The 21409-nt window shown below is 42.9% G+C and overlaps 1 protein-coding gene across 6 annotated transcripts in view; it reads right to left on the bottom strand.

Annotated features, from left to right (window-relative positions):
- Positions 1-5336: 5336 nt before the first annotated feature.
- DAB1 (DAB adaptor protein 1) overlaps positions 5337-21409 on the bottom strand; it is a 1148653-nt gene continuing 1132580 nt past the window's right edge. For 5 of the 6 annotated variants that reach the window (XM_046006944.1, XM_046006941.1, XM_046006945.1 and 2 more), the window contains 3 exons: positions 20581-20708; positions 20109-20219; positions 5337-8743 (listed from right to left, as the gene is read on the bottom strand). In XM_046006944.1, coding sequence (XP_045862900.1) covers positions 20124-20219; positions 20581-20708 — 224 coding nt within the window. In that variant the 3' untranslated portion in view covers positions 5337-8743; positions 20109-20123. The remainder of the gene's footprint in view (positions 8744-20108; positions 20220-20580; positions 20709-21409) is intronic. The other variant, XM_046006943.1, reaches the window with a different exon arrangement.

Here is a 21409-nt window from a genome sequence, read left to right as displayed (position 1 = left end):
AGAAGTGACATTTTTATAATGTTGAACCTTCTTTCCTCAATTTGTTTAGTTACTTTATGCCCTTTGACAAAGTTTTATAACTTTGTAAAGTTTTTAATCTAGATCTTACATCTATAGTATTATAATTATTCTTGAGTATCTTATTTTTATGGCTATAATTAATGGAATCTATTTATGCCATTAAGTGTCCTAAAAGGTTATTTATAACAACATAGAAAATATTTTTATATACTTAAACTAACCATCTTAATTCTCTTAATAGTTCATACAGCTTCTGATAGATATTTCTCATTATAAAATATAATCTGGGGGCATCTGGGTGGCTCAGTGAGTTAAGCATCTGCCTTTGGCTCAGGTCATGATCTCAGGGTGCCGGGATGGAGCTTTGCATTGGGCTCTCCACTTATGGGCGAATCTGCTTCTCCCTCTCCCTCTGTGATCTCTCTCACTTTTGCTGTCTCTCAAATAAATAAAATCTTTTTTTAAAAGTAGATATAATCTGTAAACACTGCTAATTTTCTCATTTTTGAATACTCGATTTCTTTTTCTTATATTGGTGCCTGCACTGCCTCAAATTTCAGCATAGTGTTAAATAATAGAAGTGACAGCTGACAGTTTTGACTTCCATTCGATTTTAACGGAATGCCTTCAAGTTTCACTGTTACATTTCATACTCGCTGCTGGTTTGACATAGATGTTCTTTCCCATGTGAAGGGAATTCTTTAATTCAGTTTCCAACTGAAGAGGATAATGAATTTTATCAGATGCCTTTTTGGCATCCACTAAGATGAGACAGTTTCTCTTGACCTATTAATTGCATTCCAAGAATTGACTTTATTTAGTCATGGTTTACAGCTATGTTTAATTTGTTAATAATTAATTTAGGAATTTGATTATTCATCAGAAAGATTAGGCTATAATTTGCACTACTTTTTTTATGTTTTATTATTCTAGCATTGAAATATGAATTGAGAAACTGTATTTTTTTTTCCTTGTGTTTTTCAACAGCTTCAATAGTGAGTCATTTTCTCCCTTCATTTATAGCCACTGCAGGCACATCATGCTCATTGCCCTGGCCAGTTCCGCCAACATCTCCCCTCTGCTGCCAAGTCCTCTGGGTGAACCCCTATTCATCTCCTAAGACCCAACTCCACGATCAGTACTTTTGGATAGCCTTGTCCAACCACTCCCATAATGTTAGCACGTGCCTTTATGCCAGCGCTAACCCTACTATAATTCACTCATCTATTAACCTATTTTCCTCATCAGATTTTGAGCTTCTGGAAGCAGGGGCAGGCATGTATGCATTTAAAAGAGAAATCTCTGAAGTGCTTATCACAGGACCTGGCACACAGCAGGTGTTTAATAACTCCTTGTTACATGAATAAATCCATGGTACGTTTTTGCTTTAAGTTTTGCCAGTGAAAAAATTTTCAAAGAAGGTATGTGTATGCTTCTTTGCCTTTCTTTGACAATAAAATAGAGATAATAATCACTCACTGCCATTCTGCACACTTAGCAGAGATGCTGTGCTGGGAGAATGGATGTGAAAGGATAAAGGATAAAGTCAAAGAATTAAACACAAAAATACACAATAGCTATCAGATTGTCTTTGATATTAATAATAGGTGATGTGCACTGAGCATTTACTATGTTCCAGGTATGGAATTATCAAATTTATTTCTCATAATATCCCAATGAGGTAGACATTCTTGCCTCAATTTTACATGTGAGTGAGCTGAATTTTATAGAGCTCAAGTGACTCGTCTGAGGTCAGACAATGGGCAACTTGTGCAGCCAGAACCAAAACCAAGACTTTTGGAATTCAGAGTCCGCTCTCAGGAAGCTGCTGCGTATCAGTCCATCAGGAAAGAGGGTATGCTCCATTTATGTGACAAAAGAGACAAATGATAAGCAAAGGGTGCAGATTCGGTCAAAGCTCTACTTCCCTGGTGTTGTCTTAGTTTAGTGCCCAACAGAGAGGAAAAAACAAAAACAAAAACAACAGCAACTCAGGACACTATCTACCTGTTTGCCTTTGGTATCGTCTGTCTCTCTTCTGATGAACGTGGGCTCCATTGAGTAAAGCTTCCTTTCTTTTCAGTTTACACTATGATGCTGCTTTATCCCAAAAGGATACACATGGGACTGTGTGAGTGTGGATCCTCTCTCTTTCTCCTTCTATGAAGGGAACAAGACAGGTAAAAGGAGACAACTTTAACTATTAAGTTCTTGCATTCTTGAGCTCTTAGCCCTGAGCTATGAGTGAGTGTCAGTGACATATGATCTGAAATGGGACAGATTTTAGGGTTTCCCACACCCCCAAAGGGGAGACGCAGCAGAAGTGTTAAGAGTGGAGTGTGAAGAGGTGGTGGGTATTAGTGAGGGCACATGTTGCATGGAGCTCTGGGTGTGGTGCAAAAACAATGAACACTGTTATGCTGAAAAGAAATTTAAAAAAAAAAAAAAAAAGAAGAAGAAGAGGAGTTTAGCACTTTTCTTGTGGACAGTGTCCCAGCCAGGACTGCCAGGAATTCCATCTCCAACCCCACCTGCTTGTTTCCCCCTCCAGGCTGCGACCCCAGCGTGAGTGACAGAGGTGGTGAGAGGTGTTCAGAAGATTAAAGGCCCAAGTCACTGGAGGCTGTGGTCTCGCAAGAATATTTAGACATTTTCCACTTGGCAGTCATTAATATTCTCCAGCAAAAGATGCACAGAAACCCTGTTCAAAAAGCTTCCCTCTTCAGATCTCCATACCTTGGAAGATAAAGTGAAGGTTAGGGTTTTGTTTTGAAATTAAATATTCATTGGATTGGGTTAGAGCCATTACTGTTCTTGGGAATAAAACCGAATTTCCCCCTTTGTTTTAAAACAACTACAGTCACTTTGCTTAAGAATCAATTTCTGTCTAGAATCAGTCAGGGTAATGCACAGTGTGATTTTTCTAATCGAATAGTCCTTACTAAGAATTGGATGCAGAAAGACCCCAAGTGTTTTATAGGGGGTGCAGGGGCATTTCAACATCACAGACACTCGGCAGACAGAAGCACCCACGAACTACAGGAGGGATCTGGGAATCGCATCCTGGGCACTGTGACGGCCTCTGGGTGAGCTCTTTGGCTCTGTTCATTGATACCTTCTCCAGAACATCACTGAGTTTGTTTCCTAGGCTATAAAATGAGGACTGCATAGTTTCTTCAACTGCATAAAGATTTAGAGATCAGAGTTAGAACAGGAGTGATACCGAGTAGGAACACAAGAGTGGCAGTGAGAATTCATATTTTCACAGAAATACTGAGGACTGGTCAATAAATGGCTTAAAAGCCATTTACATCTGCTTAGGTTTTTTTTTTTTTTTCACTCCCCCTAATCTTTCAGGCACCATCGCTCACATTTCCTTTGAATTTAAATACCTTTTAAAAGCTCTCAAAGCTTTGAAGGTTGATTTCAATGAAACCTGTTTTTATTCTAGGTGTTTTTCCTACTGTCATTCTCAGTAAAACAAAAAAACAGTTACTGTCAAAACAACAAGGGTTTGCTCTCCAGCACAGAATGAAAGCAGATATGTCTGCCTGATTTATTTTGGCATCCTCCTAGCAGTTAAATAGGACACCTTTTAATTTGTCGCTTCTTTAGGATTCATTTACACTGGAAAAGTAAATCACCAGGGCTTGGTTTCAGCTAAACTGAAACTAGTAGGACCAAAAGGTATATTCTTCATCCTTCGGACATATACCCTTTCAAAAGTGCAATTAAAAAAGAAATTATGTATTTAGCCACATACTTAAGATGGTAACATCAAATGGATTTTTATTTTTACATTAAACCGGAGGAACTTAGAAATCTAACTTTTATCAAAGATCAACTGAAGTTCTGGGACAGAAAGACAATACTGTTTGTGCAGAACTATTTAAATGAGTGAATATCCAACTATTCTTTACAATTAAAATCAACTATGTTGAGTAAGCAGACTCAAAAGTCAAACCTCAACTACCGTTTGCTGGCTGGGGAAGTTATTCAATCTCTTTGTGTCTTTTTAAATCTCTAATTTGGGAAGATACATACCTACCCATATTGTTTAGAAAAGTAACTGAGGCAATGGACAAAAAGCATATAGCCCCTCCCAGGCACATTATTAGTTGCTCAAAAAATGTAAGCCACTTGAGATGCCTCGGTGGCTCAGTTGGTTGGGCGGTTGCCTTCGGCTCGGGGTATGATCCCAGCATCCTGGGATCGAGTCCCACATCGGGCCCCTTGCTCCACGGGGAGCCTGCTTCTCCCTCTGCCTCTGCCTGCCTGTATTCTATCTCTCTGACAAATAAATAAATAAAATCTTAAAAAAAAAAGTGTAAGCCACTCTTATTCAGAAGAGCTTGTGTAACATTTTCTAGCAATTTGATCCAGGAGGGAGCATTTTCTACTGTATGCAAGTTGCTTCTTCTATTTGCCTCAAATTTATTTTTTTGGAATTTTGGCCCATCCCCTCATTTTCTCAATGTGACCAAAACTTCTGCTAATGCTTTCTATATAATGAGGTCACACTGAGAACATGTGTCTATGCAATCATGAACATAACCATTCCTAGACAGGGGTGTTTTTTTTGGCAACTCAGTGATCTAATTGCAATCTGTAATCTGCATAATTATTGGAAAGACAAACTAATTTAGTTATAAAATTAAATAAGAATCTCACACATACCCAATCACACATACATGAGTAAATATACATATATACACATATACACTTTTACCCTTTGTTCTTCAATACACATAAGTCAAGGTCCAGGTTCAAACTATTTTTTGGGGGGCGGGGTCTTATGTTGTCTCATTTTTTTTTTTTTTATGTGGAGTATGTGGGGGAATATGAAAGAAGATAGAGGCTTCCTTCTTTGTGTTCCTTAAAGCAGATGACCTTGCATCGAATGAAGGCACACTCTTTAAGGGTGAAGATTAACCTTGATGTTCAAACCAACAGTTTAGCAGGTGTTTTTTAGAGGAAGACACAACTCACAGATCTAGTCCTGGGGTCTTTCCCAATTTTGGAAGACTGGTGCTACCTGGAAGTCCAAACAACACAACTATACAGGGTGTGACTTTCTGACCGCATTCTCCCCATTCTTCACTGTAATTCTTCTCCAAGCATAGCAAGTGTCTGAAGTCAATGGAAGATGAGCTGATGATCTAACTACTCCATGAAGCTTTCTCTTTCTGGCCCAGTGCCAGGAAGACTGAGGCCTTTGCCCGGTCAGATGGAAGCTTACAGAGAAGCGATTTCATCTTCCAATCCTTTGCCAAAGTATCCAGTGGAAACTCGTGGAATAAAACCAGGCTAAGCTGTTGTTCTCAAACATGTTTATTTGTTAACAGTTATACATGGCGTGTTACAGAAATTAATGGAAAATTTCTAAAAATTTCACTGTTGTTGAATGTATTGTACATAAAGTTAAAAATAATGTGTCCATATATGTTAACAAACTGTCATCTGAGGTAAAGTTAAAGTAGGTCTAGAAATGTACTGCAAACAGTCATTTTCTCTTTCTCATCTTTATTAAAAAAATATGTGTCAGAACGCAGAAATTGAAATGAACCAAACCCACAGAGTAAACATTTTTTTTTAAAAGAAGGTGCCCGGTACATGACATAATGGGGTTTCGGTAGACACTGGGATGAGTACGGATCATAAAGGAAGTCTGGTGGCACGGGAAGATCAAAGAGCTACGGGTCATGGGGACAGAATGACAGGTGGCGTTTCCCTGGTTTCAAAATTTAAAGTGACAAATTTAGTGCTAGTGAAGGATGAGGAATTAACAGTTGTACACACAGATTTTTCTATCGATCTAACCGAAACTGGGCAGACTCCCCATGGCCTTTTTGGTACTGGCTCCTTGGCTCTTACTTGGGAATTCCACTGTACTCTTGGGATAGGATATGGTGATTCTGAGCTTACCCAACAGCGCTCGTTAAAACTCAGAATTCTGCCAATGATCACAAGGATGGCAGTTTAAAAATCTTGAGTTTATTTCCCTCACTTTCATGCATCACACGGGCATCTTTGTTAAGTCCAGAGTCAGTTACACGTCCAGTCGCATTCAATGAATGATGACAAGTCCACTGGGCTGTCACTTTTTGCTGGGAAATTAACTCCAGACGGTGTACCCGAAACAGCAACATCAGTCCGCATTCGCTCGGAACGTGTCACGAGCCACCCAAAGAATCGGTATAATGGTGTGATGCCGCAAGACAAACTCCAGACAGCCACCGTGAGGGAGAAGATATAGCACCACTTGGTCAGAATCAGAACCACGGACAGCAGAGCAGCGGAAGCCATTTCCCTCAGGGGAACAGCCTATCCTACCCAATCCCCAGCAAACAGAATCCAACCAGTTTCAGGACGACTCTCATGGTCATCTCACCTCTCCCATTGTCCCCTTCCTGTGAAAGGATGACTTAATTATAAAATGGATGCACATTCCTGGAGAAATCACGTGGACCAACAGGTGATGATTACAGCGGGGGATAAATGGCCCTTCTCACTTTTCTGGTTCTTTGGACCTTCCACGTTAAGATGACATTGACATAGATTCTTAAGGACATTTGGTCAGTCGACCTAACTGGAAAAAAAAAAATATCACGTTCCAGTGACCTGACGGTGTACAATTTGGGCCTCAAGCAGTAATGATTACCTTGATTTCGATTTTCTCTTTGTCAACAAGTATACCTTCTTTCCAATCACTTTACTTTCTATTGGTAGGAAGAACCACAGTACACAGGCCTATTTAAGTCAATCAGATCAGCGTCAAAAGAATTTTACTTTCCCAATTTGAAAACCAAGTAATAACAGGTAACCCCAAGTCCAGTTAGTCACACAGTCCTCTAACGCTTTCTCCTTAGTGTTAAACCACTAAATTCGACATACTGGAACTGCATAGGAACATCAGGAAAACACACGTGACCTGTAGAACAATTCTCTGTAGGGCAAAAATATATAGATTCTTTATGAAAATTATGTGCTAAACATACAAACTGAACACTGCACTTTTTGTCTCATAAGTGTAAAAAAAAAAAGGAAGCTTAAACTCTTCTGTTTCACATACAAACAGTCCAGCGATCTCTATGGGGGCGGGGGTGGTGAATGGGAGTGAAGACGTGGGAGGGAGTTTCAGAATCTGAAGGCCAGGCCTTCAGAATGTGAACGTTTCTCATTTTCCGCCAACGGCGGGCACTCCCCTGGCTGGAGTCGACGGTGGGGTCACGTGCTCCCTTCCTGTTCACTAGCTGCTGATGGGCCACAGGCTCCTGCCAGCTGTCCCTGAACTCCAGCTTCCTCCCATATGCTCCACAATAACATCTGGAGAGGGAGCCCCATCCATCAAGTTTGTCACATCCTGCACTCAATCTGCTACCTTCTCTACAGTGTAATGGCATTATTAAAAAGCATTTTCATTAACATTTATATTTACAAAAAAAAAAAAAAACTGGCAATTTTTTTTCATTAGAACTCCTTAAAGCCATTTCCCTTAAATATTTAAAGAGTTTAATGGTAAGGTTTTTTTTTTTTTTCTCTTTCAAGTTACAAAATAAAAATCCCATTTGAATTTTCTGATGTACAAAAAGAGATAGAGATGAACCATTGGGATCCCGGAATCAGTTTGTTATTCTGAATATTCATGTCACCATTGTTCCACTAGAAGGTCGGTTTTAAGATCCAAAACCACATTACCAGGATTGTACCAGAATTATTTGGCAAATGACTTTTCTTTGAAAATGGTACGTGAAGAAGACACTTGTCTGCATAGCATCACAGCAGCAAGATATCGGAAAAATAAAAAATATCATTTTATTGTACTTAGAGTTTAGAGCTTCTGAGAAAATCAGATGCATTTTCCATCCTTCTCATCAATGGGATCCAATGTCCTTTCCTACTCACAGAATGAAGGTTCCAACCGAAAGCTGTCTTTCTTCTCCAGGATGCAGAATAGCTAAAGGGTTGTTTTGGCAACATTCTTGATCATAAAGAATTACCACTTATTTGTCTTGTGATTTTCAAGTAAATTCATTTCATATGAGGCTTTTCTTTTCCAGTTAGATTTCCTCACCATAACTAAAAAAAGTCAAAAGCAATACAAAAATTTTTACACCCATTAATTTTCAAACATGACAAAGGAGAGGGGAAAAAATGGCAGACCAGGCCCTGCGGAGTGATGAAAAGACATCGTCATATGTCAGAAGGCATATGGATGAGGATACTGTAGTCATGGAGGACCTCTTGCTTTTGTCTAAAAGAAGTCAGTGCCAACCCTGTTGTCACTCTCTGAGGCCTGTCACTCCACATTTGATGTCTTTACAGCGGTCAACAGGTCAAGAAATAAAAAGAGAATTATGATTTCGCGTACTGGGTCATTTAAACCCACACTAAAAGAGCTCAGAATATTTGTCAGGTAAGCATGATTTGCTTGATTTATGATTGAATGTTGGGTAAAATTTTTTTATACTTTTCTGATTTTTTTTTTTTTATTGTGCTGCCATAGTTATCTGCCATTGGTTGCCAAAAACTCTTAGTTCCCTCTTCCAAATGAGTCCCGTTGGGCAATCATGAATTTCGTCGTGAGATGAGGTGAGGTGGAAGAATACAAGAGAGCCTGTCACGATGCTGATGTCCATGCCAGTCTTGAAGCACCCGCCGTGAGCTCACCTCGATGCTACTTCTTAGGTCTGTTGATCTGCGCATAGAGAGGCTCCAGCTCCTGGGGACAGAGGGACAAAGTGAGACCCACTCTTTTCCAGATAGGATTTTCTGAGACAGCGAGGGAAGGAGGGTTTGGGATAAGAACAGAAAGATGACAGTTTATGATGGATGACCTTAGGTAATTTTCGGATTATTTGATCATGATGCATGTCATTCTGGCAACTTGTTTTAATGATCAAGAATAACTACTCACCCAGTTTTGCTTTGGTTTTCAAACTGAGACTGGTTTCCCAGTGAGGGAAAAAAGCATGGTATACCCAAGAGAGCTGGGCAATCAGTGTGGGCAGGATACTTGGCCTTTCTAGGCCTCAGTTTTCCCAACCATTAAATGGGAACAATACTGTTCTTCCTATGGGGTTCTTGGGAGAATTAGAGATAATATATGTAAAGCATCTAGCACAGTGCTTGGCAGTAAGAGGTCTTCAGAAAATGGTAACAATCATCCTGAGTCAAGTGCATGTTTCTCCAACATAGCTTTATGAATGTCTACTTGAAACCGCTGAAATTCTATTTCAAACGGCTCTTTGGTTTCCACAAGCAGTGAGGACGGGGCACACTCTGGAGTGAGAGAAACAGCAATTAGGATGTTAGCTCTTGGTTAAGAGCTTCTGGGAGTGGTTTCCAACCAATCTCCCACTTCAGGGTTGGCCCATCATTTGCTCGTAACTGTGGAACTGGCTGTCCTGAGACAGACACCAGGATTTTCACCAGGACAGAATAAGGCAAACCCTCAGTCCAAAGGGAGATGGGAAATGGTGTTCAGCCCTGCTGGAACGACTTCAGACTTCTTCATGTTGAAATGGCCCAAGATGTGCTGTCCAAGCAGATCAGATCAGGACTCTGGTCTTAAGCATACATAGGCCCTTCTTTCAAACCGACCTGTTGCTGTCACTCTTTGACATTTGTGCCAGAATTAAATGGACACGGTGATGTCTTCATTCTGTCATGCTTCTCTATTGGCCTACATCTTGTCATGTGAGTATAGATCCTTTCTATTTGCTTATTTTCTTGAACCACCAGACTGAACTGAGATTCTGGGAGCCCTGACCATGTATCTGGCACCACGCTAGCTATCTTCAAGTACATTGTCTTTTTAACTCATCAAAGCAGCCATAGAAAACAGATGCTTTATCTCCTTTGCAAATGGGAAATCACATACAGAGAAGTTAAGTAATTTTTTCACGGTCCTACAGCTCATGAGTTTGGGACATGAGATCTGAAAGTGGGGCCTAGTGCTTTTTCTAGTCTATTATAACAATTGTCACATAAAAGGAAAAGACCAACCATTTGGTCTGTAGTGTTGCTGAGTGCTTCCCAGTTTACAAAGCACCTCATGTCTTATTTTATCTGCCTAATGGTCCTGGGAGTGGCTTTTATTCTATCTGTCTCATTTTGCAGATAACAATTGAAGGTCAGAGAAGGGGTGTGATCTTAAGGTCATCTGCTGCACTTCATGCATTTAACAGATCATACTGCTTGCTTTTATTATAAAGTAGGAATGGACTAGGAGATAATTCTGTCCAGATCCATCATTGTACAGATGAAGAATCTGAAGCCTAGAGAAAGGACTTTTTGTTTCTTTAGAGCCAAAGGTTACTTAGAAACCATGTCATGGATAGAATCCAAGACTCCTGCCATGCAGCCCCAGATGACTTCTCCTGGACCACATCATGACGATTTTTCCAGGGAAAAGCATCTTCCTACCCTTTGAGGCCCCCTATTCTGTAACAGAACAGACTACCCGGAACACCGATTTGTGCCTCCAAGCTTTCCACCCGTGAGACTTCATACTACTCGTGGGAATGTAAAAAGTATGTGTAATCCTTCGCCCAAATGCCTGATGACAGAAAATATGGAAGCCCCTGATTCCGTATCCCACCTCTGGGTTACTGCTTGGCAAGCCCTTCTGCTTGTCCACACATGTTGACCTAGCATAGTAGGTGCTCAATGAAGGTTGGTTGGATTCACGAACGACTATGATAGTTTCTACTTTCTTCACTGTTCTGATCACTTTGTCCTAAATACATTGCAGTTTGCCTTTTTTCTCTCAAAATCTGATCTAGCAAAATCTATAGCAAGTTGAGTTATTATATACTTGATCCCTGCCAAGGCCTTGAAATGTTTCAAATCCCTGTTTCAAGGCCAATGCCCACCGTGATACTGTGTGTTTGTGTTCTGCACGTGGGGCTGGATGGAGCCAAGGTAGAGTAGTGTTGTCAAGTACAAGTTCAGGGGAATAGAAATGTGGTCTGCCTGCGCCAGGCTAGAGGATACATCTTTATCTTTCTTGGGTAGAACTGCTCAGCCCACTCTTCTTTTTGGATACCCTAAGAAGTCAGGCTGCCTTGATCTCACCCTACAGTTTGCTCTCTTCTAATTCTGGAAACTAATTTATTCAACTGAGAATGACACCTAAAAACAGAAGAAGACAGCAGGCTCAGACAGGGTAATTAATGCCACACTGCATTAACTTTCTGCAGCTGAGATAAATATTCACACATCTCCTGCTTGCCGGAATTCAGCTTCAAATACCCATCACAACAGCAGTAAGGACTATAGTCAACTCTCAATTATCCCCACTAATGAAGGGGAGCAGTGGTGTGGAAAACCCCAAGCAGCAGATAATCCCAAAGTCTGACACCGTGATGCATTATACGTTTTGGCAATAGCTTTACCTTCCCTGTTACAGAATCTTAGACTGTCAGAGCTGGAGGGGAGTAAGAAATCATTGGATCCAGAAATTTCCGACCTGGCTTCTGGCAAGGTCGTGATGGGGTTCAGGCTATTTTCAATATTCCAAAAGCCTAAATGGAATCATACATTAGCACAGCACCCTGTTGATATTTTTTGTTTTTTTCTGGCAGCTTTGACCGCATCTCTGGCCTCCTTCAAATCTTTCAGAGGCTCACCATCACCCACAGGGTAAAGTCAAACCTCCTTAGCTGGGCACAGGAGACCCATTCATCTCATACTCCATTAGGGCTAATAAATGCCCCTTCCAGAGCGTGAATCAAAGCTCAACCTTCAGTCACGTAAATCATGTTTTGGGTTGTTTTTTTTTTCCTTTTTTCCCTTCAATGTCTTTATGCCCCTAGCAGAATGATCTTTTTGAAATGGATTTGGTCATGCCAATCTCCTTCTCGAAAACAACCATCCTGACTCCTTATTACCCCAAGGAAAATGCATCCCCCTTGGGACGGTACACAACAGGTGTACTTTCCAACATGGCCAGCATCATCAGCTTCCTTTCCCTCTCCTATGCCCTACCTTCCGGTCACCTCACATGACAGGAATTTCCTGGCTCTGAGACTGTTCAGGCAGTTCCTGTGCCTTAGGGGACTCCCTTTGTACTGCAGCAGGAGTTCAACTTTTAGACCCAGCTCCTATATAAAGGCTTCCTGGACTCTGCAGGTGATGTGGGCCACTCTGTTCTCACTCAGAACTGGGGCATGGTGGAGCTCACTGTGTGGAATGTACTAGAAGATCAGATGATGCAGTGCAGACAGAGGTCTATACAGGGCACTGAAGTAGTCTAGGACTGAGGGACTCTGTGTAGGTTACTTAACTCCTCTGAGTTCCAGAATCTTCCCTAGTAAAATGAGGCTATCCTCTCTTTGAGAGCTGTGGTAAGGATTGAAGAAGGAATATATCTATTATCTAGCCCAGAGCCTGCTACAGAAAGGTGAGTTCCTTTTCACCTGGGTATATGTTTTTCTTGTTTTTTGTTTAAATTTTAATAGTTTTTTTAAAAAAATTATTTTTATTAACATATAATGTACTATGAACCCCAGGGGTACAGGTCTATGAATCATCAGGCTTACACACTTCACAGCACTCACCATAACACATACCCTCCCCGATGTCCATAATGGGTATGTGGTTTTATCTTTCCTTTGCAGAAGACAGTTTCAGGCCTGACGATCCCCTAAAGGTGGCTTCTTCACAGCACCTAAGAGCACCTGCTCCTGGGCTCCATTAGGAAGTGCAATAATGGCGCTGGGGTACCCAGGGATATGGTGCAGAAAGAAGGTGGAGTTAATCTTAAAGAAACTGGCTGCACCGCTCTGTGGATAAGAGACTTCCACATGTTTGCAGACTATTTCCAGTATGAATTACGGTCTCACGTACAGGAGCCATGTAGAATCACAGAATTAGGGTAATAAAAGCTTCTATTTACAGAAGAACTGGCAATCTGTCAGGTCATTCTTATCTCACATACATGATCTCACTTGGGTGTCATACGGAGACTATACACTGGATAGTACTATCTCTTAGAGCAAAGAAGAAGCCTCTTCCAAGCTTGATGATTTGCCCAAGGTCACTCAGCCTGCACAGTTCAGAGCTGGATGTAATCAGGTTTGTTATTTTTTTTTTTTTTAGCTTTCTTTTTTATTGCAGTATAATATATACAGCATAGCATTTGCCATTTTAATCATTTTTAAGTGTCCAATCCAGAGCCATTAATTATGTTTGCAATGCTGGACAACACTTTCATCACCCCAGACTGTACTCATTAAGCAGTATCTCCCCATTCCCCCACAGCCCCAACCCCCGGGAAACTCTGATTTACCTTCCATTTCTATGACTTCTCCTATTCTCCTTTTAAAATCAGTTTCATCGAGGTATGATCTGCATACAACACAACATTCTCATTTTAAGGGCACAGTCTGATGAGTTTTGACAAGCATATACACCATGTGGCCCTCACCACACTCAAGCTATAGAACTTCCAGAACCTTCCCTGAGTCCTTCTTAGTCAAACTCTCACTCTGGCACCAGCAACCACTGATCTGCTTTTGACCATTACAGATTAGATTTGTCCTTTCCTAGAGTTTCAGGGAAACGTATCCAGGTGTCCTTAAGCCCACTGTCCTCTCCACTACCACGTGCTCCCTCTTGTAGAACATCAGAGTGAGAAGGGCCCTCAGCCTGACCCTTCCCTGCAGGAAGAAAGTGAGGCTCCAGACTTGAGAGCTGTTTTTCTTAAAGTTGCATCAGAAACGGGGTGGTGGTGGGGGCAGCAGCCCAGGGTACGGCCTCCCACTTCTGTGCTTCCTCACTTCCCCCACCCAGGTGGCCCCACCTTTTTGGTCTGATGGGCGGAAGCAAAGAGTTTCCTATTCTGCCTTATAATGAGCCCCCCTTTTAAAGGCACCTAAATTAAGCTTAGTCCTCTGCACCCCTTTCAATTCTATTATGTGTGTTTTGGGAAACCTGGGCCACAGCTATCAAAGATACATCCCGTGAAAAATTGTTTAGCGGAGAGAAGCCGTGGCATGCTGAGAAAGGTGGTCTCCGAGGTGAGAGCAAAGGGCGCCATGCAACCTGCTTGCCGAGCGAGCCTGTCTATGCTTGGGGGGCAGAGCAACATCTAGCCAAGCCAGGGTTCCGACTGGAGCCACACGGGAGCCAAAGCTCGAGTCCCTCAGCAACACTCTGCCCAGGCAACCACCAGCCCCAATACTGGGGCCCGGTTCTGTGGGGTTTTACATGTCCTGTGCTCACAAACATAAAAGCCAGTGGTACAGCCAGAGGGCGGACATGAGGCTGAAATAAAGAACTTAAAGTTTTACCTGAAGACATGAAGACAGTCATCAAAAACACAGGGGTCTCAGAGCCAGGAAGAGCCCAGCAATCCTAACTTCCTGCATGAACTTAGGAGAAAATTTTATCTGGGTCTCAGTTTCTTAATCCGTAAAATGGGGCTTGTAACATCTACCTCGAGGGATTGTGACAAGTAATAAATGAGCTCAAATGACATGAAAAATTTTAACAAGTGCTGGGAGTCTTTGGATAAAAAGGAAAAGCAAAAACCCACAACACCTTCTCATAACTTTCGGCCTGAAGGTCGGCCTTTCAGGATAGGAAAGTCTTTCAAATACAGGATGGATTTAAAGCCAGTGTGGACAATGCTGCCAGGCGCACCTGCTTCCTGAGGTCTCGGGGTGCTGAAACCCACTTGGTGAATCCAGAGAAGCAGAATCTGAGTCCCAGGGCGGGGGGCGGGGGGTGTCCTGCATATGTTCTGATCAATTCTGCATTTCTCCAACAATGATGGACACTAACTATCTGCTTTGAACACATGCATCATCTTTCGTGACCCTGTCACACAGCAGATGAGACACTGAGGTTGCTGACGCCAGTTCTCTGCTGTAAGCAAGGGTGCTGTCCAAAGTAAACTCCTGGTCATCAGGAGTGGGCCCTTGGTCTCAGGCCAATAATGTCTAGAACCCTAATCAAGTCAGCATATTGGACGGTCCTCTGTCCTGTCCTTTGCTGGAATAAGGACAGCTGGGGGGAAGGGTGCTGCAGAAGATCTTGTTTGTGGATTGGGTCTTTCATGCTCTGACCCGGTGACCCAGGCAGGTTAGGAGGCCCGAGAGTGTCAGCCAGGAGGGCATATGGGAATTGCTTTACAGAAAAGAAGACCAAAGGTTGGAAATGAAGCCATCTGCCTCAAGTCACAGAGCTGTTAAGTCGAAGTGAAGCTGCTAAAACCCCCGTATTCTGGTTTGGATGAGAGCTCCTGAGTTATTTAATCCGGGTGCAGATTCAAATCCTAGCCCCATTATGAGTGAATCTTGTGATTTCAGCAAGCCATTAACCTCTCCACCTCACCTGTCCTATCTGTGAAATGGGAATGATAAAAATACTGAAGTGGGTTCCCTGGAGGATTGAATTAGGCGATGTTTATCAAAAGTGTTATAAACATGCTAGTAATTTTAAGATCTACTTTGTTAGTGGTAGTAAATGAAAGGCATGATGATTGCCTTCTGCAGAGTGAGTCTAGAAACAGCGAGTGGGATCTAAATCAGAGGTTAGCTAATTTTGGTGGCTCTCTGTTTTTTAATAATTAATTTAATAAAGTATTTTAAGCATTATTGGAACTCAGCCACATCCATTCCTTCATGCACTGTCTTTTCCTGCTTTCTTTCTCTCACGGTGGAGTAGATTCATTGCAATGGAGACCTGGCCCACGAGGCATAGATAGTTACAAAGAGTCTGCTGACCTCTGGGCTAAATGATCAGCATATCCTGCTTGTGCCCACTCCGCTAGTGGCTTAAAACCATACTGAAATCTTGCTGTGTCCAATCTGGTTTTCTCCTTTGACCTCCAGATAAAATCCAGCAGCCTTCTGCATTGCTACTTGGGTGTCTCATGGGCATCTCAAGTGCAACTTGAGTTGGAAGTCAACCGCCCTGTCTCCGGTCAAGCATGCCATCCTGTGCCGTTTAGCACAGTGACTCGGCACCCCTAGATTCCCAAATCAGGAATGTGGGGCTTGTCGCAGGTTATGTCCTCATCCTCACTTCCCATTTCCTTTGTCTTAACCTTCTCTTGATTTCATCTTTTAAATATTTCTGGGCACCAAGCCCACCTCTCCGTCCTGGCTGACCAGGCCCTCAGCTGGGCCCTTCCTATCCCCTGACTGCACGAATCCCAACACCTTGGGTTGGACTTGGCTCTGAGTCCTATGTCCAAGAGACGGACAGATTATTTTCTGATTTTTTGTTTGTTTGTTTTTTTTGATCATTTGCGGTTCTCTGATTTAAGGCTCTGTTCCTTCATTCTATTTAAAACCGAAATAGCAACAATAATTCCAAATACATGTATTCTGCTTTCAGAGCTTATAAAGCACTTTCATATTCATGATTTCTGATTCTGGAACAGCCCAGGGAAGGAGCTGTTATAATTAATTATCCACAAGCATCCGTGTGAGGGACCAGGGTACAAAGGGGTTATGTGCTTGCCTAAGGTCACCTGCTTTAAAACCATAATCCAGACCTAAGTCCCTGACTCCGGGCATTTTTTTCTCTCTTTTTAAAAAGATTTTGTTTTTGTTTTTGTAGATTCTTCCTCCTAAGGCATCTGAAGTTCAGCCTTCTTTTCCCTCGAACACCAGAAATCCATCAGGTAATATTTCCTATGTCTTGGGTTCGCGCCACGAAGATCGGTATTAAAAACGTGACAGTGACATATTATTTATGGCAATATCCATTGTTACTAAGGGAGACAGACCAAACAATTCCCCATTGTTACAGATGCTACTTTGACTTGACAGCTGGGCAAGTCTGATAGGCAGTTTATTTACTTAGCCATTTAACCAAATAAATGTTTTCATTTTTCTTTCATCTCCTCAAAAGCTAACATTTCGCCCTTAAAATTGCTCTAGCAACACGTCAGTGAAGTATAAATTACCTGCCATTCCCACACCAGCCATTACAATATTATTTTGGTTCTTTTTTTCTGCCACTGTTGACCCAGTCTTTCAAAGACACGTGATTCTCCCAGACGGGAGGGTGGGGGGAGAAAACAAAATAATCGAAGATATTGCCCTTTATTGCGAAAACAGAAATGCTGTGTGAGATTGGTCCTGAAGATTCCACCGGTGAAGACGGAATCTGTTTGTTCCCTCTTGCTCTGGTGCGAGATGGCTTTCATTTATCAATAGATGTCCCCCCTACCTACTAAGCATTGTGTGGGTATTTCTAATAAAATAGAAATACTATTTTATTTAAGCTGGGACACAATGCTAGGGTGATAAGAAAAATACTCCTGCTTTCCAGCTGTATGAAGACAAAGGGGAAAAGAGAGCCACGGATGTGGCTTTCCCTGCATGGTATCCCATCTTCAAATGTCTGGAAAGGCACTAAGGAATTGCAGTCAGGAGATTCCCAGTTCGGTGGATGAGTGAATGTGACTGAGGCGGGAGGGTCAAACATGGCTTGGGTTGCTAGAGATAGAAGGGCCCAGGAAGGCTCATTTGGGCTTCCCTTGGGGTGGATGAGCGGGGAGGGGGTGTCTTTGGGGATATGTCTGCAAGGCTGGCATCAGCCGTTGGCATGGGATTCTTGAGAGGCAATCGTGATATTGCTAAACTAAGTATCAAAGGGAGAAAACTGTTTCATTGTAGATTATAGTCCAGCCCTTTTGGGGTGGGAGCTATTGGTTGTGACTTGTAAGTCAACTGGAGGCCGCTCATTTTTTGGAATGGAGAGGTGGTCTGTGAGACCCTCATGGGGATCATTCTGATTAGAGAGCTTAGTTATCAAAATTTTCTTTTCCTACTTTTTTTTTTTTTTTCCCTCTGAAACTGTTTTAAGGCATATTGAAAACGACCTCCAGATAAAATCCAGCAGCCTTCTGGCATCTCTCTATGGAGATGCCATCTCTATCCGGAGGCATATTGCAAATTAATTATCTAAAGACAGGAAATACATAGCAAAACCTCCCAGCCAATGGCCTGGGTCCTTATGGTGTAATATATTCCATATCAAGGCAAAATATATAAAATCTAAGGTACTGGGGAACACGTATTGAGCATGTAGGATGATGACGGTGATGCTAGGGCTGATGACAGCTAAGATCTGTTGGGGGCTTTCTATGTGCCAGATGTTGTGATCACCTCATTTCGCCCAAACAATCACCCTCTGAGGAGGACACCGTTTTTATCCTTATTTTCAAAAATAAGATAGACAATTACTATGAAATCTCATTAGGGTTTATAATTCTAAACCAGTTTCCCTCTAGCGCCCAGATTTTTAAGCTGAGTTTTGAGCTGAGGGCTGAGTGTCTATCTCCCTCCTGGAGACGGAAGTACTGTCTCTGCTAACCTAGCAGATGATTTAAGCCTCTTCTAGCAGGTGAAGAAACCAAGACGCAAAAGAAATTATGGTTCTTGCCCAAGATTTCCTGGGCAAATTGGAATTTGGATCCAAATTTCCAAATTCTGAGCTCTTCCTACTGCCCCATGGTCCGTCCATTTACAACTCCACCACGGGACAGCCTGAGGCCCCAAGAAAGAGTTGGGCTTGTTTGTCTCCAGCTGAACAGGCTCATAAAGACAAGGGTTTGATACATTGATCTGCAAATGGTGTAAGTCATCTTTGTTTTCTAGAAGAACTTCAATTTTAGGACGATGTTAGCCGTTATACTGATGAATGGCTCTTGTCACCTCTAGTTCATTCATCAGATTTTTCAAGACAAGGTTGAGCACGTGAAATAAAACATACACAAGGGGTAGAAAACCTCTTGGGGAATCTTTCCAAGACATCCACCCATAATCCCCAGCTCTTCTCTTTTCTGGAACATTGACTTTGTCTTTAATTCACCTGCTTCCCAAATAGCTTCGCAAGACAGAATTTTTAGAGGGGTCGTACGTGGCTTTGCGCGGCGTGATATGTTACTCTATGCTGTTGTACTGATAGAAAACGTGGCAAAATATGCAGTGTGTTAAGTTTATAACCATAAAATCTATTAGCAAAATACACTTTCCAAACACTGTACTAGCTTTCAGGAACTGTCAAAATAACTTCCACGTGAACTGAGCATGATTTCAAGGCAGACTCAGAATCCATTTATGAATGGTGAAAACTGTTTACCCTTTGAATGGCTCTGACCACACCGTTCAGGACTAAAGAAGGGGAGCCCTGTGGGTAGAGCCTTGCAGTCCTACCCATGTATGGAAAACTAGGCAAGTCTCTGAAAATTGAACACATTTGTCACGGAGTGACCTCCGGAATCATGCCTGGGGAGTGAGGTGTACTTCTGTCTCCCGAGAAGGTGAGCTTCATCAGCTCCTCTTTCTTTTGATCAAATCAGAGGTATTGAAATTCAAGGGCCAAGAGCCACTTCTAGTGTATGTGAGTACACTTCTTTCAAAGTAGCTGCTGATGGGATCTGAAGTGGTTGGGCGGCGGGCCGCACGCTGCAGCACAGATGCAAACAGCAGAGCCTCAAGCAAATGCTACAGGTCTTTGAGCTCTGAATTTCACTTTTACGTTAGGAAGGGTGAGGGCGTGCCCGGGCTATCGTGATGGTCCATCTCTAGCCATCTAATTGCAAGCACGGCTTGGTTTTGCTTCTTAGCCTGGCTTCTCGGGATGTTTGGTTGGTGACCTCTTTAGATCTGTGGAGTGTAGGCAAATGCAGTGACGCTTCGCTTAAAAGATGAAAACAGTTGGATCACACGCCCCAGTGAGAAAAGAATCAGGGTGGGGGGGACCGTGTCCATCTTGGAAGGCTGATGCTTTCTGAAACTGAATCCCATGTCGAGGAATGGGGACCGTGCCTCATTCTATCACCACCATCCACTCAGCACGTATCATTAATAAAAGAATATGACCATTCCCCACTCCTCACCCCTACCCCTACCTAGCAGTATATGTCAAAGGTCATGCATCCATGAGGAAACACAAGATGGCAAACAGCAGGCAAGGGGGGATGGTGCGAACATCGGGGATGGGCTCAGGCAAGGAGAGACGGAGTGAACATCGGGGAGGTGACTTCAGAAATGGAGGGACAAGCTGAGGGGAAAGCAGAGAGCTTAAGGGTGAAGTAGATAAAAAGAACAGATACCTACCCAGACCTGTGCTATCTAGCTACCGGCCTGCGGACTTATATTATCACCACTGGGCTCCCCACTGGGCTCCCCAAATGGATCACTGTTGGATGAGGCCTGTGATCCATCAGGCTAGAACACAAGAAGATAACACTTTTTTTTTCTGGTCTTTTCAACAACAGAAAGCAGAAGACAGCTGGGCATAATTTCATGCATACATATCATCAGTTATTTTAAAAGGAGGCAGCAACAGCAGTTGGAGGACGCCACACCCACCCATGCAGGGTCGTGCTGAGCGACTCACAAAAGGACAACGTTTTTCAGCTGCTCATTTGATCATCAAAGAAAACGCCCCCGAGGGCCCCATTTAGAACCTGAGACTCTGAGCCAGCATTCTTTCCTATGCAGGTTTCCTGGGCCACTGTCCATTTCACATACCGCGGTTTTAATTTTAAGGAAAAGCAGACCCAGAAAGAACAGACCGGCCACTTACAGCTTCTTGCCCTTCGCTCTTGCTGGGACTTTCAAAGCCCTCTTCGAAGATGTCATCCGTGGTGGGATCGCTGGCATGGGACGCAGATGATTTGGACGGAGAACTCTGTCGAGGGGCTGGGGTTGGAGCTACACAGAGACCAGGCACAAAGAGGGAACATCGTTAGGTGTCTGGCCGCGCCTTGAGTACCTCCCACCGAGACCTCGGGGATCTGATTATGATCAAGTCAAGTCCGGCACTCTGCTTTCTATCCCAAACATCTCCTCTGTACATATTGGTCTCGTCCCATCAGGCACTTGACAGGAAGGAGTGGGTGCACACTGTTGGGGCAGGTTGTGGTTCTCTAGGAATGGCCCTTGGATCAGCAGCACGAGCACCTTCAGGAACTTGTTACAGGGCCGACGGGCTCAGAAACTCTACTTGTATAAATATTTGAATAAATGAGGATAGCGGGGGCGCCTGGGTGGCTCAGTGGCTTAAAGCCTCTGCCTTCGGCTCAGGTCATGATCCCAGGGTCCTGGGATCGAGCCCCACATCTGGCTCTCTGCTCTGCGGGGAGCCTGCTTCCTCCTCTCTCTGCCTGCCTCTCTGCCTACTTGTGATCTCTGTCTGTCAAATAAATAAATAAAATCTTAAAAAAAAAAATAAATGAGGATAGCGATGCACGTTTTGAGCACCTGCAGTTGCCATCCGAAAATTTATGGACAATATCTCTAACCCACATAAAGCCTCTTTGAGGTAAGAGTGAGTCCAGTTTCACAGCTCAGGGAAGGGAGGTCGTGAAATTGCTCAAGGCCCCGTAGTTGGTGACTGGTTGAGGCAGGTCCCG

This window comes from Meles meles, chromosome 1 (genome assembly GCF_922984935.1).
Source record: "Meles meles chromosome 1, mMelMel3.1 paternal haplotype, whole genome shotgun sequence".
In the NCBI taxonomy this organism is placed as follows: domain Eukaryota; kingdom Metazoa; phylum Chordata; class Mammalia; order Carnivora; family Mustelidae; genus Meles; species Meles meles.
The sequence above is the reverse complement of the archived record's forward strand: the minus strand, read 5'-3'. Positions and strand labels throughout refer to the sequence as shown.